We start from the raw sequence: 25738 nt of genomic DNA, 5'->3' as shown, positions 1-25738 counted from the left end.
GACACTCTTTGCTTCCTAAGACAGCAGTACAAAATTCCATAGTAAGTGCCTGTTTTTCTAAAATGGAGCAATTTGACGGCTCTTTGGCCGTCTTCACACAGCGGCGGTTATTTATAGTGTAGCACTGTCTGTCATCTGAACTTTCTCCAATTGCCTGACAGAACAAGGGACTGGATCCAGCTGCATGTAACTTGACAGAACTACTGAAACTCTCATTAAAATAAATTTTAAAAAGTCAACAGAATTCTCTATAAGGGAGAATCCATGATAATCTCAAAGTTTAGGGTTATCCTGTCTTTTGTAGGGGAGAAATATGTGTGTTTTCACAGTTACAGCCTTTGTTCGGCCTACATTGTAAATCAAACTGCGTCAGCTGGCTGAGGAATGAGGCCCAGTCCAGCGTGCAAGGGGCTCGCCAAGCATATGTGAAATGTCTGCCTTCTCGACAAACTGACCGGCGATTTTCTCTTGTGGAAAAATGAAACAAAGTTTGTACTTGTGTTTATTCAATAGTACCTGAATGTTAAATCTGTCAGTAGATTAGTGGGATCCCCCCCCTCCATATTTTCACAAATGTGAGTGATTTTGTGTAGGGAAGAATTAGCAGGGCGCACGGCTTTGCCGACGATGAGCAGTAACAGCCGCTGCAGCAGAGGAAGCTCTTAAAATGCCCTTTCTCATTGGAAATGATTGGTTGCTGTTCTGCCACAAGCCATTGTCCTTGATAAAGGTCTCCCCTTCAGCCTCCACACCCCCCGACATGTAAAATGCAGATGGGGGCACCGACCTCAGTTCCATGCAGAGGAATGGCTGTGTTGCGAGTTCATGCAGTAATTGGAGAGCTGGCCTTCACCTTTTGCAGTTAATTGAACGAGTTCCGAAAGGAGAACGTCCGCGCTCTCTGATTGGTCTGTGTCATTTTTCCTCTCTCGTCCACCTGCCCTCTGTCTCACTCCCATCTTTTTCCTCTCTGTGGTTGCTGATTAGCCACATTCTTTCTGGGAGTTGGAGCACAGGAGCCCACGCTTGCCAGTTTAAGGCTTTGGCTCATTTTGGATCACCCCTGGGTGCCTGGGTCCTTTTGTGGTCTGAGGATGCCGCTCTCCTCACACCTCCCTATGCGTGTCTGTGTAGGCGAGAGACTTCAGTCTCGCATGACGATTTAAGTAACGATGAGTAATTCAGAGTTAATCTGAAGGTGAGCCCCTTTCGTCTCTTGCTGCTGTTACATTGCTCCATCCTGCAGATCTGGTGGCTGCATCTTTGTCATTGGGTGTGTTGTGATCTCTTGGGGGGGGGGGGGGCACCTGAGAAAGGATAGGCACATACTGCAGCTGTTCTCCAGGAATGATAATCTCCCTCCCTTACTGCCACAGGCACCGGGAGAATAGAAGCACTCATGCGCACGATATGTGAGAAAATGGGTGGGACGCGTAAACCTATTAGCACATCCGTCCTATATGAGCTTTTATGTTATCACTGTAAACCTATCAGGGGCGGAGCAGCATCAAGCGGAAAGCCGTCCATTCAGACATCCTGTGGAATAATTCGATTGCAGCTTCGGGAAAGGAAATTGGCAGAGCGGTAGTTCTCGTATGTGGGGTATTGGGTTAGTTTGCTAGTCTGTGCGTTAAAAGTCCAGATAAAAAGCTTTAAATATTAGCAGTTTAAAACTGGTGGGAGTGAAGGGAGTCTGTGGTCACTTTGGGAAGCACAACTACCGTTCCTCATAAATCACTGGATGTGGCAACCGCATAATTTTTTTTTTTGTTGCTAGTTATGGTTGACCCCCCCTCCCCTCCCCCTGCCCCCACCTCCCAAAAAAGAAACAGTAAGAGAAAATGCCAGAAGAAGCCCAAACAGAGGTTGGGTCTTTGGGATCTTCAGGGACATGGAATGCTTCCCATTGCTGTCACTGGTCTGCCGCATCTGGGCAGATCCTTCAAGCTGCTGCTGTCAAAGAAAACCGCAAAGTAGATGGGGAGAGAAAAGAGGATCCGCTGTCAGTCTGCTTCAGCACTCGGTTATGTGGAGGGAGAGAATGTTTGTTTTTTTGTCTCTCTCTCTTTTTTTTTTTTTTTTTTTTATTAAATGAGAATATGGAATTTCTCCCCTGCCAAATTTCCCTTTTCTATCTCCAGATCTTTTAAAAACATTTTGTTCAAAAATACGGGCAATTCTGTGGATTGCTCAAAATTTCTAAATTGGGGGAGATGTCTACATGTGCTTGAAATGTACCCAAATGCCAAACCAGCTGCATAAATTGCTCCCATCTGTTCAGGGGCAAGAGAGGCATCAGGTGTTAGAGAAGCGTTGGCAAAGTAAGGCAGTAATTATTGGTCTGAGATCCTCCCCCAGGGTCATGAGTAAATTTGTACTCGTATACCATGCTGCTATACCGTATTCTCAGTGTTACTCAAGCAGCAGCCTTCCAAAGAGATCGTCCCAGAGCTTTTTCAACAACCTCCCTGCTGTGAGCAGGAGAGCAACTGAACAAAGGAGCTTCCTAAACGAACTGGGAAAAGCCCATCAACTTCAGCTTCACTGTAAACTGCAGTGCTAGTTTACAGTTCACAAGTGCAAAATTGTCTATTCTGAATGCCATTACAATCTGCTGAACATGTTCGGTACTAATTAAAATACTCCCTCAACATATTTTCCCTCTTGCAGGTTGCCCCTCTTTGGATGTTTTGATTGCCCCGCTCACCTGCACAGCCAGGTGAAATGCCTCTTTGACTCCACAGTGGAAACAGATGGTGAGGATATGCAGGTGCTACCCTAACATGCCTTTGGTTTTGTCTTCTGACTTTACCGGAAAACAGTGCCGATCGCTCCATTGAGCCACACACCTGGCAGCTGGGCAGACAGCTCTCTGAAGCCCTGGGGTTTGTGGGCAAACCTGTTCTGTTGTTAAGACAGAACTTGTGCCTGATGATTACCTGGTGTGTGTCTCTCTCTCTCTCTCTCTCTCTCTCTCTCTGCTTTAGACCGTTTGCTATGCCACCTGGGATGGTCCTGTTCTCCATCCTTGCTGCTTCAGTGCTGCAGTCTCTTCTCCGGGCTGAGGGAAACGCGCAGGCCGCCGAGGACTACCCCTCCTTCACCTATGGCAGTGCCGTTTTTGAACACCTGGCCCTGCACCCCGACCCGGCGGTGGGCTGGGTGTATGTGGGCGGCAAGGACCGCCTCTATCAGCTGAGCAAGGCACTGGAGCTGGAAGCGGAGGTGGAGACAGGCCCCGTGACGGACAGCAGGGAATGCCTCCCGCCCATCCTGGAGAGCAGCTGTCCCCAGGCCCGGCGTACCAGCAACCACAACAAGCTCCTGCTGGTGAACCCTTACAGCCAAGAGCTGATCAGCTGTGGCAGCGTCTTCCAGGGCATCTGCCAGAAGAGGAGCCTCGACTCCATCAAGGAAGTGTTGTTCTCCACTGAGAGGCCCGTGGACACCCAGTACGTGGCGGCCAATGACCCCAACGTCACTACCGTGGGACTGGTGGTGCAACTGCGGAGCAGCCAGCCGGTGCTGTTCGTGGGCCGGGGCTACACCAGCAGCCACCCGCCCATCTCCACCCGCAACCTGGCCCCTGCGCCCGTGTTCTCCTACGAGGAGACGGCCAAGCTGGCGGTGGCCGGCCGGCTCTCCGAGTACGACCACCACTTTGTGACCGCCTTCTCTCGCCATTCCCACGTCTACTTCTTGTTCTACCGGCGTGACCTCAAGTCCCAGGCGCGGGAATACAGGACGTACGTGTCGCGTGTCTGCCTTGACGACACCTCCTACTACTCCTACGTGGAGTTGCCCCTGGTGTGTGACTCATCCGTAGGCAAGAGGTACAATCTGCTCCAGGCAGCGCGAGTGGGGCTCCCTGGGAAGCGGGGAGGTGGAGCCGGCGACAAGGGAGTGCTGCTGGGCGTGTTCGCCACTCGCGTGGCGTCCTCCAACCTGCCGAGCGAGGATTCCGCGCTGTGCGTCTTCGACCTGGAGAAGCTGGACCGGCAGATCAATTCCACCCGTGACCTGTGCTACACCCGAGACGGGGGAGGGGGGGCAGCTTACATCGAGTACGAGGTCAAATCCAACTGTGCCACCCTGCCCGCGGTGAGCCAACACTCCCTCTGACCGACACTTACCCAGCACAGCTGCTTATTCTGCAGACAGCAAAGCTAATATGTAATGTCATGTTAAATAGTACATTCATATTTTTCATATTTCATAGTTCATATTTTGTACGCTTCGTGTAAAGCTGGCATAGGCATGGTCACATTGTCCTACATCAGTGGTTCTCAAACTTGGTCCTCGGGCCCCACTGCCCTGCTTGTTTTCCAACTATCCCTACCCTGCACACTGTTGATTACCTGGATCAGGTGTGTTCAGTGAATCAGAAGCTGAAAGACAGCTGGGACTTGTGTGTGGGGCAGGGATAGCTGGAAAACAAGCAGGGCAGTGGGGCCTGTTTTGCCAACCCAGTGGCTACACAGCTATTACACAATTTTTCCTGTCTAAAGCCGTTCCGGTCTGGTCAGTAACTTGGAATGAGCTGAAGGTGTGGGGGAAGGACTTGGCCTCAGTATCTTTGTCTCTCGTGTGGAATGCGAGGGGGTCCGCGCTCGTGACGGGGTCTGCCGTCGGTGCGGGTAGCCCACCCACTTTCCAGACTGTGAGCACATTTAATAGGATTGCCGGGATTATCTGTGCTTATGAAACAGGCCTAACAGTGTTCTGCTAAGAGCAGAAGCATCCCTGAAGGCGCTGGTGGGATCTGGGCACCGCAGACGTGTCCCTGGACTCTCCCAGGTCATGGATTTTACTCCACTGTGGCTCTGCCTTAGGGACAGGCGAGTGACGACTGGCTTCGTCCCGCGGGGCAGAGATGTGTCCTTTCACAGGCCGTACACATGCATGTGGTCTTTTGCTTTTGGCTGAGCCCAGTCACCATGAAAGGAGCTGAAAATGGCGACCTGCTGTTTTAACTGCACCACTGTAGTTTGTGCTTCTTAAATCTGACATTTAATTATGGAGACAGTTTTACTTTGAAGGATATTAAATGCGAAGAGAATATGTTTTTGATCTCTGATAATAAGCGCATAAAATCTGATTCTTGACGGGGTTCCAGGTAGGATTTTAATGAAATCTGGTCCACCTTCCGCCCGAAATCAAAGGACCTGTCTTTTCTGTTTACACAGTTTCGGTTTTAAGAACCTTGGCCAACCCCAAGCAGGTAGGAGTGTATAGGTGTGAGTCAGCCCTGGGTGAGGGCGGTGTTTCCCAATCAGAGACACCATGCCAGCCAAACTCGCCGTGGCTGCCTGCGCCTGCTACGGTGTCTGGTAGCAGCAGCGCATGACCAGGTTTTATGGTTCACCTGCATCCGAATGACTCGGAGTTGCTTGTCATGGCAGCTGTCATTTTTGAGGTCGATTATTACCCCCCGTACCCCTGTCCGACAGAATACCCTGGATGCCTACCCATGCGGCTCAGACCACACCCCCAGCCCAATGGCCAGCGGGGTGCCCGTGGTGGAGTCGTCGATCCTGGACAGCCCGTCCGCCCGTCTCACGGCTGTGGCTGTGAGCATGAGGGCGGGGCACACCATCGCCTTCTTGGGAGACTCCAAGGGGAAGCTGAGGAAGGTAGCTAATTTCTTGTTGTTACTTCGTTACTTCATGTTTACATGCACGCACATTGCGCTCTGTGTGCAAACCCTCGTAACCAGCACCCTGCTTTTGCACTTGTGGAAACACTTTCAGTGCTGCTGTTTGCTGCACGGTAATCTGGGGGGGGTTTGTGCCACTATTAACTGTATAAAACCCCCCAGCTATGACTTTGGGTCTGTGCTCTGGGGATTAGGTGCCGCTGCCTGATTTGATCCTTGATGACTTTCAGGCTGTGACTCCTCATGACTCATCATGGCCCCGTTTGTGAATCTCACACGCTCTGTCTCACTCTTACTAAACCCATTTCTCCTCAAGCCCAACTTTTACCAAGGGGTAGTAAGTTATAGCTTTGAAGAGAATATTGATACTGCTCACTAAAGTACTTTGTCAGGAATCTCAGGATTTAATGCAGTTTACTTTCTTCTCTCCATTTTTGCAGGTGCATTTAATTTTGTCTGCAGGTGCAGCTTTAGGATAGATTTCAGCTGTCAGGGAAGTAAAAAATGAATAAATAAATAAATCCCACATGGCCCCAAACAGTGCTGAGACGCTTTGGCCGTCACCTGCGGTGTTGGTTCTGTCCGGGACCGTCGATCGGAAACGTTTCGGTCCTACGTGATCCAGGTTGGCACATCTTGTAGTCCGGAGCCATGATCCTGAGGCCGGTGCCAGTGCATGCAAGTCGGATAGGAATGGATGGAGACATGGCGCGTGGCTGCATGCAGGCGGGCGGTTGGAGCCTCACCTCCGTGGGGCGGTTGAACAGAATTTCTCATACGGCGTTCCTCCCTTTATTCCAACGCCAAGAAGCAAAGGTCACAAATGGAAGCCTGTTGCATAGACCTGCCCCATGCATATTTTCGGACCACGTAGGGTACACTCCTTTGTTCCTGCTACAGCAGCATTCCTCTGCAATCCGCTGCGATTACTGCAGCTTTTGCATTGGCCCTTAAAGCTCTCTGGCACGGAGGCTGCCGACTGCCGTCGCTGTTTTTCTTGTCAATCTTTTTTTATTTTGTCTCTCTTTGTCTGTTTTTCTTACCTTTTACTAATTTAGGCTCCTTGTTCTATTTCCCCTTCGCTTCACCGGCTAGGCTGGTGTTCCTTTGTATTGCAAAGCGGCTGTTTTGTGAAGAGCCGACCGCTGAAATCGCGTTGCCTGATTGCGCGCGTGTTGACGGCGAGATGTTCAGAAAGATCCCCTCGCAGAGAGGAGAGGCGTGACCTCGCCCGTGAGAGGAACTACGGCTGAGCAGGAAGTGATGTCGACGACGAGAGTTGAAATGCCGATCCCGATCAATGTGCCTATTGACTGTCCTAATATGGCCCCCCCTGTACAATGGTGATGGGGTGGAGAGCTGTGGTTGAAAGACTGTTACGTTCGCCTCATTGTAATTACAATTGCTTAAACCCCAGCCTGTTTCTCGGGTGAATGTTTACAAACAAGGGGTCCGTTTGTCATCCGGATGACTGCATCGCTGGTTCGCTAACCCAAGCCAAAAACGAGCAGATGACGAAGAGGAGGCGCTCGTTCCAGACACACAGTAGAACTGAAGCTGTGGCGGCACAAGCGGGCGCCGTGACCCGGGTGGCGCTGTTGTGGGCGCTGTCCCCATCTACACACCGCCCCCTTCTTGCAACCCCGCGGAATGACGGCTATTGTGTTCCATGACTGTGGCCTGATTTAACTTGCAGCCCTGATTCCGGATTGTCGGCAACACGATCTGTTAAACGCGTTTAAGGACTGTCCTTTTTATAGACTCCCACTGAAAATATGATATAAACAGTGTGGGTGTTTCAGTGCCGGTGCCTGACGCCTTCGGGACTGTGGCCTCACTTCCGTCCTGTGCACGCAGTGTGCACGCAGTGTGCATGCAGTGCAGTGTGCATGCAGTGCGGGCAGAGAGCGAATGCTGAATCAGGAAAAGGGAAGAGCGTGAACGTGCGTCGTTTGTCTCTAAAATTCCCTGAGTGTGTTCTATGTGTGTTGGGATGGTCTGTCTCATGTATTGTGTCTCATACCCTCTGTTCTGTGGGATGTACTCCAGACTGACCTTAGATCAGCAGTTCTGGAATGGAATACATGCTTCTGAATGGACGTCATAGTATTGCTTTATGGCTTCCTACCCAGCCTACTTCATGGTTTGCAGGTTTTCATACTCGTGTTACATTAGTCTTACATTTTCCTCTGCCTTATCTCCATATCTTAACCGCGCTACATTGTCCTTTTCTTGGCAGGCCTCGTTTGTATCGTGGTGTGTGGGGTGTAGGTAGTGCCTTCCAAACTAAATGTTTGCCTTGCGAAGTTTAGGTGTCATGATCAGAGGGTGGGGGCAGCTCTAGGCCTGGCACTTTCTCCAAGGAAGAAAATAAACGACCCTGGGTTGAATTTCAGTTGTAAACAGTTTCTATAGCTGCCAGCGCCCCTTTTGGATCACTGCTGTTTACGGATTCATGTCATTGCACTTCGTTTTAGAGCACTTTGGAAGATGGCTGGACTTCAGGATAATGACATTAAATGGTGTTACTTGAGACTCTAATCTTTTGAAATAGTTCACATTTCAAGCCTGACAAAACATTTTCACGACTGGAAGTTTCACGCTGAAGTCATGCATACCTCCTCCTGGCAAGCACTTTATTTTGAGGAACTAGGTTTGTAAGGGAGTGGGTATAATGTCCAGGACTTGATCAGTGGGACTTGCTTTCCAGACACTGGCCTTACTAGTCATGAATGCAGGAGAATCATTCTCTGCAGAAACTCTGATGCTGTCCTTGTTGGCCTCCTTCAGGTTTACCTTGGCCCCAATGGAGAGGTAGAGGAGTATGATGATGTTTCCATCCAGCCCAACGCAGCTATCAGCAGTGACCTGTTCCTGGACCAGACAGAGGAGCACTTGTTTGTCATGACCAGCTCTCGGGTGAGTGGCCCTCGATCTCAGCCAGGAATCCTAGGGAGCCGCCATTTGTATCGTGGATTTATAATGATCCTTCCAACCCTAGCTGGAGAAGAGGCCCGTAGCAGAGTGTTACAGACACCTGGACTGCAACTCCTGCCTGGCTGCCCACGACCCTTACTGTGGCTGGTGCGTGCTGGAAGGAAGGTGAGGTCTGCCTCCGCAGCTACATGCTGATAGGATGTTTCTTTGGTTCTTGACCACAGAGGCCCACCCTAGCCGTACGGCTTTCTTTGCGGCCATTTTGTCTATGTACGCCTGTGGCAATCTGGCTGTGTGTTTGAGAGGAAACAGAGAACCACCTAACCGCACCGGCAAAAGGGCAAAATTAAAACCAATCTGGGTAAGCCTGGCGTTTTAAAAAATAAAAGAAAACACACACAAACTGCACACAAGCTGGATGGGATGGTGCCACCCATCTCCAGAGGTGAATAATTGCTGGTTGCAGTGGAAGTCATTAACGGTCTCCTTAGAACAAAGAAATCATTTAACGATGAAGGCTGCAGACGCATGAACATCGCCATCAGTAAGAGCAATTATTGTGGGGGGGCTCGTTCATTTCATTGTAGTGAAATGAGTGGAATATCTCCTGATAGAAGACAATTTAGTTTACTGTTTGTACTATGACTATAACTAAATATCCCTTCATCCGTTGCTATCATTTGAGTACCATCAGCACTTAAAGTACTAGCCTTTTACGTATCATTTTCCAACCGGCTACTCTGCTATTTTTTTTGGTACTTAGACCTTTATGTTCTCCAGTGTTCTATGGTAACACATGATCCTTTAATGACCATTTACAATCTAAATTTCTTCATAAATGAGGTAGGAAAACGCATTATGTTTCTGAGGGTCCTTGTGTAGGACCTTCACTGGGCTTTTGCTCACATTGACCCATTAAGCCGCACGGCCCCCATTTATGTGACTCCGCCCCCCACCTCCACCGATGATAGGTGCGGCCGCCGCTCTGAGTGTCCTCGGGCGGACAGGCCGGGCCAATGGCTGTGGAGCTTCGACATGGAGCAGCACTGCCTTGCCATCCAGGGTCTGACTCCGTCCAACATCAGCCGAGAGGAGAAGAGGAAAGTATGTAGCTTTAATGGTGCCCTGGGCTTTCTCACTGCGCTTGGATCATTTTACATCGCTGCCTTTCTACCGGAAAACACGAGAGGGGGAATCGCACAGTTAGACTGACGGGCAACTTCAATTTAACAGCCTCTTCTCTTTTAAATCAGATTTCAAACGAGTCTGGCCAAGTGGAATCTTTCTTTGCATTGTTTAGTCTCAGTGAGGCATAGATATTTACTGGAATGGCCTGTTTTCATTGGCTGGTGGGCAAAGTGATATTAATCATTAATCATACATACTTGGACATGGTGGAACTGCAGCAAACATCAGCCTGGAAGTAGCTCTTCTCAGAACTGAACTTCACCCTAAACCCTGTCTATCATCAATGACCATCAACGTTAAGTCATAACTTACCCAGAGTTCATTTCTTGATGCCCCCCCACAGATTTTCCTCAAAGTACCGGGGCTGCCGGACTTGGGAGGCCAGGAATCGTATTCCTGCTACTTCCAGGAAAACGAGAGTCCGGCTAGTGTCACTAGGAGTGGAGTCACCTGCTTCTCCCCGGACACCAGCACTGTGCCCCCTGGGCACCAGGGACAAGGTGACAACTCGGCTTAAAATCTGCTTTTCATCTTTCAGCCGCTTGGGTATCTTCCAGATTGGGTGTATATAGAGAATTGAGCAGATGTTCAAAATTCATCCATTTCATGGGATGCCTTTTTTTCTGTGAATTTCTGTGTACTTAATGTGTTTTGAAAATGTAACGAAAGTTCACTGGGTCTCTTGAGTACGGCGTGATGATTTTTTTGGTTCCTGATACTAATAACTGATGAGGATCCTTGGCTGTAGCTCACTGGGCGTCTTGTGTTAAAAACAACAAAGACAGATTTGTTCTTTGACTGTTCTTCAGTTCAGTTCTAGAGGCGTTTTGGTCTGTTTAAGACCAAAGGAAAATTTACCAGTGAAGGTGTAAAAATGAATTTCTGAAAAAGGCCTGGACTTCAGACAGCCGCGATATCCCTGCTTTGGTCTTGTCTTTGACAAAGTTGGCAGTAGTGATGAACGCCGTCTTGCTTCGCAGATTTTGTCACAGTCGCCCTGTCGCTGCGCTATCGCAATGTCACCGTCGCCACGACAGAGTTCGTCTTCTATGACTGCAGCACCGTGAAGCACCTCTCCGGGACCATGCCGTGAGTCTCCGCCTGTGGACCCATTTTTCTGCTGACAAATTTCTGTTTCCCAGGAAAGTTAGGGACCTGTGCATTGCCAAGGCCTGCCCCCATCCCTCTGCTGCATTTTACTGAACTGTGTTTGTTTTGATCAGCCTAATAAGAAGATAGGTAGGCAAACAAAATTTAGTTCAATGGCCCAATTTGGGAGCCCCTGTCTTCAGAGTATTTTAACTGCACGCTGCTCCCCGCAGAGTGTCGAGTGAATGTTTTTCTTGCCGCCAAGTTGTCAGCTTCACACTTTAAGGAGCCTTATTTGAGTTAACACCACAACTAACAGAGTCTATCTGCTACTGGAATTACAATAAGAAGCCCAGTGTCATTCTGATGTCACATGTCGCACACCAATCCCAAAACAAACGCATAAAATTTCCTGTGTGACCAAATGCCCATCTGTCTGACGTTGGGAGACAGCGACACTGAACTGTTGCTGCATCTGCCCGTAATAAACAAACCTAAAGTGGTAAAATGAGTTTGTTTATTCAGAGTTTGTGTTGTAGTTTTTCGTTCTTAGAAAAATCATAGCTAAAGTGAGACGTCCTTCCTGTACTTTGTCACATCCTCAGTGCGTTTATGTGTTGCTTTGTCTCGCAGAAATAACAGCGGCGAATTCCCTTCTTTCCACGCTAGTTGTCAGCTCTGTTGAATGTCTGTTCCTCTTCGAGGGCTGTCATGTTCACTCACTTTTGCTTCAAGAACTTTGCCTGGTTTTTATCATGCTGAACACTCAGTCTACCATATTGTTACTTGCGTTATACTGAACCGTCGAATATTTATGGCTAATGACACGAGTTGTAGCGTACTAGGTGTAACTGAAATTGGCGATTTTAAGCAATGTGTTAATATCTGAATCCCGAACGGTCAATTAGCTCGCCTTACCCGTCACTCAATCACAGATGCCGCGGGTGCGTGACCAGCCGCTGGGGCTGTAACTGGTGCGTCCACCAGCACTTATGTACACACAAGACAGTGTGCGAGGAAGGACTCATCATTTACAATGAGCAGGTGAGTTCGCCAGATCCATACAGCTTCCTGCTGCCACCCAACACGCATGCCGTCTTCCAAGGCTGAGGCAGTGCTGGCCGATCTCACCGAAAATTTGTATCGTGGTATTTTTTTTTTTTTTAAGATTCTGGTGATTTCAGTTGAGTGTGCTATTCACCTTTACTGCAGTAGCAAGTGTTTACATCAATAAAAATACGCTTAAGAATGTTTTTAAAATGTAAAATTATTTACATTTACCGTGATGGTATAACTGACGTTTCGTTACATGATGTATAATCATGTTTTATTGATTATAACCATGTACATCAATAACTCAATAAGAATTGTCTCACTGACATGTTTTATTAGGTTAATAGTGAATATTTAGCTAAATAGGTACGTTATTGATTTATTACCATACATTTACATTGGCAGCAATGTAACTGGCATGACTTTAAGTATATTACACATAATCCAAATTGTCAGGCTGAAGCTATAATGACGAGCAGTTTTATATGGATAATTATTGTGTTATAACGTTATAACCGTAAGAAAGAAGGGGGTACGCACAGCTAGCAGGAGTCCCCTCTCAATACACACCGCACTGCCGTCTGTAGCAGTTTTATATGGATAATTATTGTGTTATAACGTTATAACCGTAAGTAAGAAGGGGGTACGCACAGCTAACAGGAGTCCCCTCTCAATACACACCGCACTGCCTTCTAAAGAAGTTCTGTATCAGCAAACATTGTATAATTACTGCCCATTGAAGTGCTACAGCTGGGCTTTCAGCAATGCCACAATGGCGGTATATGATAAAATCATACTGTACGAATAGAAAACTGCCATGTCGGCTAAACTTCACAGGTAAGTCACTAATGCGCCCAAAGCCCACCTGGCCCACCTTCTTTATGTCCGCTTTGCAGCACCACCATCACCTAACCGGTACCTAATACCCCATGTGTGCTGACATCTCGCAGCCCGTTTACAGCAGAACCCTCAGCAACTTCTGTTCCAGTTTTAGCTTTTTTTGTAATTTTTATTTTTCATTTCCACTTTTTTGCTTTCATTCTGCCTCCCCATCCTCCTCCTCCTCCTCCACCTCCTATGCTTTCTTTTTCCCTATCGGTGTTTTACTTCGACCGGCAGTCCAAGCCACCGACAGCAGCGCCCCCTACAGTCGCGTTGCAGTCCGCTACACCCAAAGCCACTCTGTCTCCTACAACCATGGCAGCCGCGACGTTGCTCGGCACCACTTCAGCCGCAGCCACAACGATGGCCGCGACTGCAACTACGACGACCGCCACCACTGCTACTGCTGGTACTACAACCACCACAACCACTGAAGTCACCACTATGGCGGTCCCCACAGCGGAGCCCGAGCTGACGACGACAACGACGACGGTGGTGCCACCGACCACCACTCTGCCCGCAACTCCTCCTCCTCCGACTACACCTCCACCCAGTCCTCTGCAGCCCATAGCTGTGACGGAGCCTCCCCCCATACACCTGGAAGAGGGAACGACATTAAAGGGGGATCCAATTGTGGAAAATGTCCATTTTATGGTGACTCCCGCTGGTCCAGAGGAGGGCTCGGAGACTGGCATGCCCCCGTTCTCGCCTGATGACCAATCACCCACCTCCCGGGGCTCCACCCCCTCCCCTCTGGCCCTTCCGGTGTACCCCATCACGGAAGCGGTGACTGCCTTCCCCACAAATGATCCCACGCCTCCGACTGACGCGTTACCTGTGGCTGAACCCCCCACTGAAACTCCACCCCCTTCGGAAGCTTCTAGCACCGCTCCTAACTCCTCCCCCTTCCCCCTGGGCCCGCCAGCTCGCCCCAAAGATGTCCTTCCTCCATCCTTGACCGAAGTCCCACCCCCTCTAGCCACCACTTCCCCACCACCCACCTCAACCCCCGCGGTCACGGTCCCCCCGGCGCCCACTACGACCCCCGCAGATCAGGGAGGGAGTTTCCCCGAGGAGGAGCTGGCAGCGAGGATGGCTGCAGAGAACGACACTGCCTCATCCGCGGCGGCTGTGCTGCTCTCGGGCGACGGGGAGATGGATCACGGCTCCCCGGCCTACCTCCGTCTGCTGGACCCGGACTCGGAGCCAGATTACCAGTACGAGCCGTTCCTGCCGGTGAGTCAGAGGGACCGGACGAGGGCGGCGTGTCCAGCTCCCCACAGGAAGAGCAGCAGTTAGCCAGTGCTCCCTCCCTGTACTTCCAGTTTTGTTGATGTCATTATTATTATTATTACTATCATTATTTATTTCTGTTTTGATTTTAATAAGTTTCTGATGTTTTTAAAAGGAGCCGGCTGGGGTTCATGAACTCGTAATTCCCCCCCATCCCCCGTTCTGTTTTGAACCTTAATTCTGCCACATCCGCCATTTTAACTGCTGTAACACGTCTGCCTCTGAAGTCACCTGTTCTGCTGAAGCATTGAGGGGGATCATGCGATTGGGGAACGGGGTTGTAAAGTGGACTGTGTGTGCTGTGAGCACAGGAGGACGAGGGGACCTTCTGGGCCTGGGGGGTGTCGGCGTGCCCCTGCGTGGAGGCAGTCGTAGGTTCTCCTCTGCTGCCTGTCAATGTGGAGGGAAAGATCACCCTGCAGGGGCGCAACCTTCAGCTCTTCAAGGTAGAGGCTTCGCTTTTTCTTGACCATGTGGTCCTGTGAAATCAAGCCACCAGTGTTTGTTTTACCTAAAAACAGTATTACTCTAAGAATGTCTCTCCTGTGCTATACTGGGGGTATATTGGGGCGGGGCCACAGGGCACAGGCCCCAACTAAATGCTGATTGGTCCCAAGAGTGCCCCCTCCCCTGTCACTCACCAATTCGAAACATATGCTAATGATAAGGTTGGCCCCTCTGTATAAATCATCTCTTACACCTCCCACCTGAGACATTCTAGCATTGCCCCGGGTGCTGTTGAGAGGTGTCTAATCTCAAATGATCCATGTAGTAATGTGTGTTAAGGGTTCACGTGCATGTGTGTGTGTGTGTGTGTGTGTGTGTGTGTTTGTCTCTTTGTGACACACCCCCCAGGACACGGAGCTGAAATACGAGTGCGTGCTGGTGATTGAGGGAAGGACGGCTGTGGTCGACTCCCACGTGGAAGTTAACGAGATGGACTCTTCTCTCTATGACATCAACTGCCAGTCGAACCGGGTCCGAATCTTACTAGCGCTGTGTTGAATAATTGACCATTTTAATGTTATATTTATTGACCATTAAAGTCCTTATATGACCTGTTAGTTGGAGGTGTTTAGGGTTAATATGTATTTGCCAATACCCCGGAAACGTAATTGTAAACGTAGTTGTAATTCAACATTTCACCCTCTTACGTTTCAGTATTCGTATTCTGCCCCCATCGAGGAGTACAATGCTATGGTATACGTCAAACGCAAGGACTCCTTTCATGTAGACAGCTCCAAGAGTCTTTATGGTAAGCAGGCATACAAGTAACGGCATATCAAGGAATTTGGGCCCCCCTAACAAAATGTCATCTTGGGCCCCCATGGTACATGCCGCTGAATTTTAGGGGGGGCTGGGAAGTCCCCCTGGCGACGACCCTGCATACAAGTGTGAGATGGTTTTTAACGGCTGTCCCTCTGTGGCTCACAAGCACCAGCTGTCTTTAAACAAGCAGCACCCTAAGGACAGGGAAATTAGCTGAGTAATTAGTTCAGCCAAGCGGCTAATACTTGGGTCGGCCGACGAACCTCCGTCGAACATATGGCCCGTTGACTCTCTCTCCTCCCCTTTACCCGCAGTCACGTTGTATAACTGCTCGGCGGGCCGTTTGGACTGCAGCCGCTGCCACACTGCACCCCACAAGTACGGCTGCGCATGGTGCGGGGGCACGCGCCCCGGCTGCCTCTACAAGGACTCCTGCGCTGATCGCATCGAGCACACCTGCCCGGCCCCCGTCATCCACTTTGTGAGTCCCAGTACAGCCTGTTGAATGGAGGCAGCTAGCGAAGAAATGGGTAATGACCAGGGTTGGCCCAAGGCGCAAGCGAGCTGAGCGGCTGTTTAGGGCCCAGTGGCCACCAGGGGGCCCCTACACCTGAGCAGCCTGTCGGGTTGAGAAGGAAGATGAAGCCGACTAGGTTAATGAGATTTTGCTTGAGGCCCAGAAGAGGGTTGGGCCGGCTTTGGTAATAACAGAGGGTGGAGTGATGTGGGTTTAGTCATCTCTAGGGGTGGGGATACCCTTGGGTTGCTGTGGGGTCTGGGTAGACTAACCAGGTAATGAAGGGCAGTGGTGACCTAATGGTTAGGGAAGCATGCTTGTGATTTGAGAGGTTGCTGGTTTGAATCCCCGACCCGCAAGGCACCACTGAGGTACCCTGATCAAAGTACCGCCCCCAAGCACTACTTCCCGGGAGCTGAATTAGCTGCCCCCTGCTATGTCACATTCTCACATAAGAGTTGAACGCAGAGGACATTTGTTTTTGTTGTGTGCTGTGGTGTGTCAACAATGACAATCACTTTCACTCCTGCTCGCTCATGTGGCAGATCGAACCGACGTCAGGCCTTGTGGAAGGGGGCGCTGTGGTCACCATCTCCGGGTCCAACCTGGGGCAGAAAGCTGAAGATATCCAGCACTCGGTCACCGTGGCTGGCTTCCCCTGCACTGTCATCTCCAGCCGCTATGAGATCTCATCTCGGTAAGCTACCTGTCGGGGTTGGGATGCATGTCTGGCACTGGTCATTTTGTTGATAAAAACGAAGCCAAAAAATGCTCCTTTTTTTTTCTGTGATGAAATTGGAACGAAAACTAAATAAAAAGGTGCCTTTAACGACAAAAAGTTGAAAGTTGACGAAAAAAAACAAACAAATGTTACAAACAGACAACTGGACAGTGAGCGATGTGAAGGTCTTTGCAGATGTGTATTACACATGACACAGTCCGCCAACAGAGTATGAATACAGTGGTGCGATTTTAAAAACTTGTATGCACGCTTGTAATTGGGTAACACCGGTTGGTTTGTTCCCCCCACACACAAGAACACAATGGTTCTGTTCCCCCCGGTTTTGATCCCCTATGATCCAGGGTTGCCGACTCTCACCCATCTGGTGTAAGGCTCACGCTTTCTGACTCTCATGCTCACGCAAGAAATCTTACCTTGAATCTACATTATTCCATTATAAGCCTAAAATCTGCTGCATCAAAATCGTTGTAGTTTGCAATCCCTGTATACTATTTACTAGTTAATAAAAACACTTCTGTACATGTGAATGCATGTGCAGACTTGTCATGAATGAAAAATTTCACACCAGCCAGGTGACCAAAGCATCCTCTTCCTTTCTGTTTTGGCCGATTAGTTGAATATAACCCTGTTTGTTTGTCCTGCTCCCATGTCCTTCGTCCCTTATTGCGCAACAGTCTGATGCTTCATAACTTTTCTGAGAGTTTTTTGGCCGTTTTTTTATAATATGAATGAAGATGTTAATATGCAAGTACTTTGTATCAGACAAAATTTTGGTTTTATGTACATTTTATTTAATGATAAAATTCACGTTAAGCATTGCAATGTTCTGCATTCCAGTTCTTAGACTGCATATTCAAACCTAAAGGCGTGCTATACTGACAGCTTCACAGCTGTGTGCGTGTGTGTACATGCATGTGTTAGACTACAGCTAAACCTCTTAGTTTCATTTGACTGTATGTACTATAGATTTAGTCGACTAAATACCCTCAAACTCCACCAGAACAAAAAAAAATCAGGCGATTAAAATATGACTGAAACTAAGTTGCATTTTTGTCAAACAACTAAGACTAAAACTAAATCAATATATGCTGTCAAAATTAACACTGGTGTCAGGGGCTGCCTTGACCCCCTCAAATCTAATAGTGTGTCTTGTTTTCCTGTAGAATTGTGTGCAAGACATTGCCCAGTGGTGGGGAGAAGGGTGGTCAGGTGTCCGTGAAAGTGAATGGAGGGCAGTATGGCCTCTCCATCCAGAAGTTCAGCTACCAGGTAATGAGGGAGAGTGAGGGGCTGGCTCAGCCTTGGGACTGGCCAACGTGTCCTGACTCGCTATACCAACCGTACTCTGCTCTCAGGACCCGAAGGTGATGCAGGTGTATCCCCAGAGGGGCCCCAAAGCAGGCGGTACCTCCCTAACCATAACAGGAAGGCACCTGTGCACGGGGCGTGCCAATGAGGTCAGCGTGACGGTCGGTGGCGTGCCGTGCATCGTGTGAGTACCGGGAACGAAGACGGGCTGGGATGGATGGGCTTGAAAATGATGACAGCAAAGCAGACCTGTTTATTCGGATTGACACCCTGCCCCCAGCTCGTCTGAGATCCGGGAGGACAGCATCGAATGTGTGACCGGCAGCACCAACACCACCGGGCTGCACAGAGTGACAGTGCACTACCATGGTGGTGATCGCCACCTGCAGGGAGAGATGTACAACTACACCCCGGATCCCAACATCACACAAGCGGCACCTTCAAAGAGCTTTCAGAGGTGGGCCTCCCTGCTTCTCTGGTTGGCCATATTTTATTTATATTAAACAGGGGGTTTCAACCTTTCTTACACCAGGGGGCCCCCAATGAAAGCAAACCAGAGCTAGACAACCCTTTAGTACTAACACATGTGCACATGTAAGAAAGTAAATAAGTGTAGCAGGCATACAGAAACAAGTGGAGGTGATTGGGAGAGTGTGGCCAGTTCGGTGTGGTTTAATGAAGCAGAGAAGTATCCTAGCAAGTAACAGGAAAGTGGCAATTTTTCCTTCCTACTGTATTCAGTTCAGTTTCATTTTTATAGTGCATTTTCACAACATTACATTGTCTCAAAGCGCTTTACATTTTCCCTGCCCAAAACCCCCAGTAAGCAAAGCCTGAGGTGACAGTGGCAAGGAAAAACTCCCTAGAAGGAAGAAACCTTGGGAGGAACCAAACCTCCTCCAGGGGCCAGCAGAGGGAATCAAATGAAGAAGATAACAAAACACTAATTTATACAGTCCAAATTTTAAAGATTTGAGTCTCAGTGTGACAGGAAGGTGATGGCAGACAGGTGCTGGTGCTGCTTCACACAACAGGATGAATAGGGGTACAGCAGTAGGGCAGGCAGGAAAGACGTCATAGGCAGGCGGTAGGGCAGGCAGGAATGGCTTCACAGGTAGTATGAGCTTCACAGGTAGTAGGAGCTTCACAGGTAGTAGGACAGGCAGGAATAACGACACAGGTAATAGGAGCTTCACAGGCAGTAGGACAGGCAGGAATGGCTTCACAGGTAGTAGGAGCTTCACAGGCAGTAGGACAGGCAGGAATGGCTTCACAGGTAGTAGGAGCTTCACAGGCAGTAAGACAGGCAGGAATGGCTTCACAGGTAGTAGGAGCTTCACAGGCAGGAATGGCTTCACAGGTAGTAGGAGCTTCACAGGCAGTAGGACAGGCAGGAATGGCTTCACAGGTAGTAGGAGCTTCACAGGCAGTAGGACAGGCAGAAATAACGACAGGAAATAGGAGCTTCACAGGCAGTAGGACAGGCAGGAATAACGACACAGGTAATAGGAGCTTCACAGGCAGTAGGACAGGCAGGAATGGCTTCACAGGTAATAGGAGCTTCACAGGCAGTAGGACAGGCAGGAATAACGACACAGGTAATAGGAACTTCACAGGCAGTAGGACAGGCAGGAATGGCTTCACAGGTAATAGGAGCTTCACAGGCAGTAGGACAGGCAGGAATAACGACACAGGTAGTAGGAGCTTCACAGGCAGTAGGACAGGCAGGAATGGCTTCACAGGTAGTAGGAGCTTCACAGGCAGTAGGACAGGCAGGAATGGCTTCACAGGTAGTAGGAGCTTCACAGGCAGTAGGACAGGCAGGAATAACGACACAGGTAATAGGAGCTTCACAGGCAGGAAGGACATCACAAGTAGTAGGACCTTCACAGGCTCCTACTTTTTTTTGGGGTCTCAAGAGGGGTGGAGGACATGAAGTGTGTTAGCCAAAGCAGGCGAGACTAGAAGCAGTGCAAACTGTTTCAAACTTTCTTACCGTACTATTTCATATCTTAGCTTCCTTGAACAAGTTGTGTGTTTCTTTGGCTTGTTCAGTGGTGGACGGACGATTCGCGTGTCTGGGCACAACTTGGATGTGGTGCAGGAGCCCCAGATTCGAGTAACTCTATCTCCACTGGAACCACTTGACTCGAAGAGGAGGAGGAGGAGGAGGAGAAGGAGCATAGCACACGTGGCTGGGAAGTGGGACAGGCCGCTGCAGAGGCTCAGTCGGATCGTACCCGAGGCAGAGTGTGATCCTCTAAAGGGCGTGTGCTCGGATAGACACGTGAGTCCAGTCGGTACCCTGGGTGAGGGTCTACAGACGCTTAGTGGGGGACTGAGCGCCACACACTTGTGTGTGTTTAAACACGGTCTGTACCGTGTTATTACCAATGTTCTCATACATTGTTCTGCTAAAAGCAAGTGTCGCCAATTGTGCCACTGAATTCTGAAGTGTTTGGTCACATGTTACTTGAATGTTGCCCACTGCCCCCCTCTCTGCCCTCTCCCCCGTACGCACCTGCGCTGCCCATGTCCTGCAGTTCGTGGAGCCGTGCCAGGTGAACAGCAGCTCCCTGATCCTGTGTAGCACACCTCTGGTGGAGGGCTGGACGGCGGGGGCCCGCATCAAGGTGGAGTTTCTGCTGGACAATCTGCGCTTCGACTTTGACGCCGTCAGCCCCAGCGCCTTCAGCTACGAGCACAACCCCATCCTGCACCAGCTGAACTCGAACGAGCACGGCCTGCCGTACCGCTACAAGCCAGGCAGCATCATCTCTGTGGAGGTCAGCGGCACGGGGCCCTGGCCCTCCTTACCTCACTTAGCAGTTAGCGCCCAAGGCTAAAACACAGAATCACTTCAGTCTTTCGATTACTTGGTCATATTTGTTTATCTCTGGTACTTGTTTGCTGTTCTCATTCCCATGGGCCCCCCTCTTCCGGGGAGTGAACACACACAGACGTACACACACACACACACACACACACACACACAGACGTACACCTTTTTATTAAGGGCTAAGGAGCCACTATCATGTCAGCACTCTCGGACCTCTCTGCCGATTAGAATGTATTTTATGAGACTCGTGAAGCATTGTTGTTGTTCCCTGTATTTGTACATTTACCAATGGTGAATATTTACCCATTTTTGTATATTTGTGTGTAATTTTCCCTTGTTCCTATCGCTACAGGAATAGCCATCGTCTAAGCCGAGCTCGTCTAATGAGTCATAGACTTGGCATTAAACTCTCGCATACCTTCCTTCCTCCAGGGGGAGAACCTCGACCTCGCCATCTTCAAGGAGGAGGTCGTGGCCATGATTGGGGAGGGGGTGTGTTCTGTGAAGACCCTGACCCGGACCCACCTCTACTGTGAGCCCCCATCCCAGCAGCCGCTGCCGGCTCCCGGAAAGAAGCGGGAGGGGATGGACTCCCTCCCAGAATTCACAGTAAGTCCCCCCCCCCCCCCCACCCAAGCGCTGACCAGGAGTAATGCTTACGGTGTGCTGGTTTAGGCTGACGTGAGCTGCATTTTAACAGTAAACAGCATATGGAAAGTAAACGTGTTCAGTATGGTACTCTGCGCCATACAGGTCCAAATGGGGAATCTGAACTTCTCCCTGGGTAAAGTGCAGTATGACACTCTGAGCCAGTCCACGTTTCCCCCGGAGGCGCAGGTCGGAGTTGGCGTAGGAGCCTCCATCGTGGCCCTCATCGTGCTCATCATCGTCCTCATATACAGGTGAAAAGTGCTGCCCAGTAGTTTGGATGAAGTCCCCGTTTGGACACATGGAGTAACGTAGAGAGTGAATATGTCAGTGACGGCTGTTCAGGACTTGGGGGTTATGGATGTTCTGGGTGCTGGCAGGAGGAAGAGCAAGCAGGCCTTGCGGGACTATAAGAAGGTCCAGATACAGCTGGAGAACCTGGAGACTAGTGTGAGAGATCGCTGCAAGAAGGAGTTCACAGGTACATCGACGGCCTCCTGGAATAAGCATATTTAATTTCTCTCTGCATATTATTGTGAAACTGTATTTTTCATTGACTGGGGTGTCCGGCGACATACCATTTCAAAGATGAATGTTGACCTTGTGTTTCCCCCGAAATTGTGTAGACCTGATGACCGAGATGATGGACATGTCCAGCGACCTGGTAGGGTCCGGCATCCCCTTCTTAGACTATCGCATGTATGCTGAGCGCATCTTCTTCCCTGGCCACCGGGAGTCGCCATTGCGCCGTGACCTGGACGTGCAGGAGTGTCGGCGTCAGACCGTGGAACAGGGTCTGGTGCAGCTGTCTAACCTACTCAACAGCAAGCTCTTCCTCACCAAGGTAAAAACTACTCTTCCTCACAAATGAGATCAATCTTTGTACTTATCTCTGATTTTGGCAGTTTTTTTTATTATTATTAAACCAGAGCCCATATCTGCTAATAAAGATAAATGTTTAAGACATCTATCAGAGGCTCTTGAAGCACCACACTGTAACACTATGCACTACTGCTGTAGTTCATTCACACTCTGGAGAGCCAGCGGACCTTCTCTCCACGAGACAGGGCCTACGTGGCCTCTCTGCTCACCGTCGCCCTCCATGGTAAGCTGGAGTACTTCACCGACATCCTCAAGACCCTGCTCAATGACCTGGTAGAGCAGTATGTGGCCAAGAATCCCAAACTCATGCTTCGGAGGTAAGAAGAACTCCTCCAAGAGGAAGCCTTTTGCAGATAGTGGCATGACCTACATGTCATTCTGAAGAAGGAGGCCTCTGCTGGCGTCTGACTGCTGCGTACCTGATGTTCGAAGGTGGCTTTTCATTGTCTGTCCGCTTATCTTTGTTGAGGACTGAGACAGTGGTGGAGAAGCTGCTCACCAACTGGATGTCCATCTGCCTGTATGCCTTCCTACGGGTAAGTCTGAACTCCCAACGTCTGGAGCGTCAGGATCATCAAATGCTACCCCTGTCACATGGCAGTCTGTCCCTTCAATCCTTTGGACAGGACTCGGCGGGGGAGCCGCTGTATATGCTCTTCCGGGCTATAAAGCACCAAGTGGACAAGGGTCCGGTGGACACGGTGACGGGCAAAGCCAAGTACACCCTGAATGACAACCGGCTGCTGCGGGAGGACATAGAGTACCACACCCTGGTAAAACTGATGTGGCTCTTCCAGACCCCCCGGGCGTGTGGGGGGAGGCCTCGTGTATAATCTGTTTTTTTCATCTTTACCTGAGTCTGTTCCTGTGCCTGCTTTCCAGACGGTGAACGTGCTGATGCAAGGGGGCAGCACCACCGAATGTCAGCCAGTCGCTGCCAAGGTGCTGGACTGTGATACCATCACGCAGGTGAAGGAGAAGATTCTGGACCAGGTGTACAAAGGCACCTCCTTCTCCCACCGACCACACGCAGACTCCCTGGACCTGGGTAAACCCTGGGAGGGCACGGGGGGGGGGGGGGGGGTGAAACTCAATGAAACCATGCTTGTTCATCAGCAACATCTTTCAGTTCTTCAGTCCTGTTGATTAGTGCCATCTTTTCACGGCCTTCAGAGTGGCGATCCGGCGTAGCTGGTCACCTTATCCTCTCGGATGAAGACCTGACATCCGTCTGCCAGGGAAACTGGAAGCGACTGAACACCCTGCAGCACTACAAGGTGGGTCTGAACAGGGCCTTCAGGTGTGTCTTCATCTCTGGCTATTTCATGCCAGAGGAGGGACACACCTCCTATCTTCTTGACCCCAAATGACTATAATATGAAGAACAGCTAATATTCGGGTGCCGAGATGCATGCATGTAGATTTAGCGAATATTTCCGTCCAGATATATGGGTGAGGTTCAGTGGATGTTCTCTGTGGGCCCCAGGTTCCTGATGGTGCCACAGTAGCGCTGGTCCCCCGCCACAGCAAGCAGATCCACCATGACAACCATGACTACATGGCTGGAGAGAGTGAGTAATTTCCGTAGGAGGTGCAGTAGAACTTCAAATCCGCCGAGTCACCGATGTGCTTTTGACTAGTGTCTGTGAAACACCTCTGATAGCTGAAAGCAGAACATGAAAATGGTCATTTTATTAGCGAAAACGTGTCTTATCAACTGATGTCAAGTTCGACGTGAGTGACCAACCCCCCCCTTTTTTTTCGCACAGAAACCCCCATGCTGGAGGATGCGGACGAAGGTGGGGTTAGGCCATGGCACTTGGTGAAGGCCAGTGAGGAGCCAGATTTGCCGAAACACAGGCGTGGAAGTTTGAGGGAGAGGGAGAGGGCCAAAGCCATCCCAGAGATCTACCTGACACGCCTGCTTTCCATGAAGGTGCAGCAGAGTCAGCCGCTGCTCACCATAAAATCGCCGCTGCTCACCATAAAATCGCCGCTGCTCACCATAAAATCGCCGCTGCTCACCATAAAATCGCCGCTGCTCACCATAAAATCGCCGCTGCTCACTATAAAATAATGATCCTCGATCTACCAAACCCCAGGAGGTCCACATTCTTCCTACCTATTAACGCCGTCTCTTGATCTTTCAGGGCACGCTGCAGAAGTTTGTGGATGACCTGTTCCAGGTGATCCTCAGCACCAGCCGACCGGTCCCGCTGGCCGTCAAGTACTTCTTTGACCTCCTGGATGACCGAGCTGTGCACCACGGCATATCGGACTCTGAGACAATCCACATTTGGAAAAATAACAGGTGGGAACTAAGGGCTGCTTTGCAGGATGTAAGGATAGTGGACTCACAGGTGGCGTGATGACAAATAAACAGCAGGACAGAAGGTAGATCTGCACACACTTTATTGGCCTTTTTATTTTTGCCCACCCAGTTGACGTTGGACTCTGACATTTTTTTCCTTCTATCCATGTGCACTTCTGTTATACGGCGATATGCGTTAGTGTTTGATTTTTGGGCGTCGGTGTAACCAAATTAATATATGTGCTATATTAAAATGGTGCAGCTGTTAGCACTGTTGCCTCACACCTCTGGGACCCGGGTTCGAGTCTCCGCCTGGGTCACATGTGTGCAGAGTTTGCATGTTCTCCCCATGTCGTCGTGGGGTTTCCTCCGGGTACTCCGGTTTCCCCCCCACAGTCCAAAAATATGCTGAGGCTAATTGGAGTTGCTAAATTGCCCGTAGGTGTGCATGTGTGAGTGGATGGTGTGTGAGTGTGCCCTGCGGTGGGCTGGCCCCCCATCCTGGGTTGTGCCCGTAGCTTCTGGGATAGGCTCCGGATAAGTGATTTGGAAAATGGATGGATGGCTATATAAAAATAAATTGAACTAAATAACCACATAATTTTGACTTTTTCACATGTTTAAATCCTCCCTTCACATAAAAGAGCAGGATCTGGGTCATTAGTTTCCCAGAAGCTCCCTTGATTTCGCCCTTTCTGGCTCCTCACAGTTTGCCTTTGAGGTTCTGGATCAACATCATCAAGAATCCCCAGTTCATCTTTGACGTCCAGGCCTCGGACAACGTGGATGCAGTCCTGTCCGTCATCGCCCAGACCTTCATGGACTCCTGCACCATTGCCGAACACAAGCTGGGCAGGGTGAGGGATTATCAAGGGGGTGTCGGGGGGGGGGGGGGGGGCTGTGTTTTCTGCTGTCTCCAGCTTCGTATCCTGAATTTCCGTTGTCTTGTCTTGGCTTGTAGGATTCTCCTATAAACAAGTTGCTGTATGCCAGAGACATCCCACGGTACAAGCAGATGGTGGAGAGGTAAGGGTGACCAGGGCACCTGATCAAGCCCCTCCCTCCGCCTCACTCCCTATGATGTCACTGCAGCTGGAAAAGCTGTGATATGATTGGTTGGCAGG

At 49.9% G+C, this 25738-nt stretch overlaps 1 protein-coding gene across 4 annotated transcripts in view; it reads left to right on the top strand.

Annotated features, from left to right (window-relative positions):
• The window catches only part of plxnb1b (plexin b1b), a 63190-nt gene that overhangs the window by 33526 nt on the left and 3926 nt on the right, over positions 1-25738 (top strand). For all 4 annotated transcript variants that reach the window (XM_049002418.1, XM_049002415.1, XM_049002417.1 and 1 more), the window contains 34 exons: positions 2671-2756; positions 2988-4101; positions 5451-5633; positions 8447-8575; positions 8658-8758; positions 9565-9697; positions 10125-10281; positions 10762-10870; positions 11806-11914; positions 13043-14041; positions 14410-14544; positions 14954-15076; positions 15260-15353; positions 15682-15848; positions 16430-16581; positions 17790-17895; positions 17982-18118; positions 18215-18391; positions 19990-20221; positions 20478-20720; positions 21206-21382; positions 21527-21675; positions 21802-21902; positions 22048-22265; positions 22442-22620; positions 22773-22839; positions 22930-23076; positions 23186-23351; positions 23477-23580; positions 23790-23874; positions 24073-24239; positions 24454-24614; positions 25324-25471; positions 25576-25640. In XM_049002418.1, the coding sequence (XP_048858375.1) occupies positions 2998-4101; positions 5451-5633; positions 8447-8575; positions 8658-8758; positions 9565-9697; positions 10125-10281; positions 10762-10870; positions 11806-11914; positions 13043-14041; positions 14410-14544; positions 14954-15076; positions 15260-15353; positions 15682-15848; positions 16430-16581; positions 17790-17895; positions 17982-18118; positions 18215-18391; positions 19990-20221; positions 20478-20720; positions 21206-21382; positions 21527-21675; positions 21802-21902; positions 22048-22265; positions 22442-22620; positions 22773-22839; positions 22930-23076; positions 23186-23351; positions 23477-23580; positions 23790-23874; positions 24073-24239; positions 24454-24614; positions 25324-25471; positions 25576-25640 (6524 nt within the window). In that variant the 5' untranslated portion in view covers positions 2671-2756; positions 2988-2997. The remainder of the gene's footprint in view (positions 1-2670; positions 2757-2987; positions 4102-5450; positions 5634-8446; positions 8576-8657; positions 8759-9564; positions 9698-10124; positions 10282-10761; positions 10871-11805; positions 11915-13042; positions 14042-14409; positions 14545-14953; positions 15077-15259; positions 15354-15681; positions 15849-16429; positions 16582-17789; positions 17896-17981; positions 18119-18214; positions 18392-19989; positions 20222-20477; positions 20721-21205; positions 21383-21526; positions 21676-21801; positions 21903-22047; positions 22266-22441; positions 22621-22772; positions 22840-22929; positions 23077-23185; positions 23352-23476; positions 23581-23789; positions 23875-24072; positions 24240-24453; positions 24615-25323; positions 25472-25575; positions 25641-25738) is intronic.

This window comes from Brienomyrus brachyistius, unplaced genomic scaffold (genome assembly GCF_023856365.1).
Source record: "Brienomyrus brachyistius isolate T26 unplaced genomic scaffold, BBRACH_0.4 scaffold68, whole genome shotgun sequence".
NCBI lineage: Eukaryota > Metazoa > Chordata > Actinopteri > Osteoglossiformes > Mormyridae > Brienomyrus > Brienomyrus brachyistius.
This window is presented reverse-complemented; position numbering and strand designations above follow the sequence as displayed.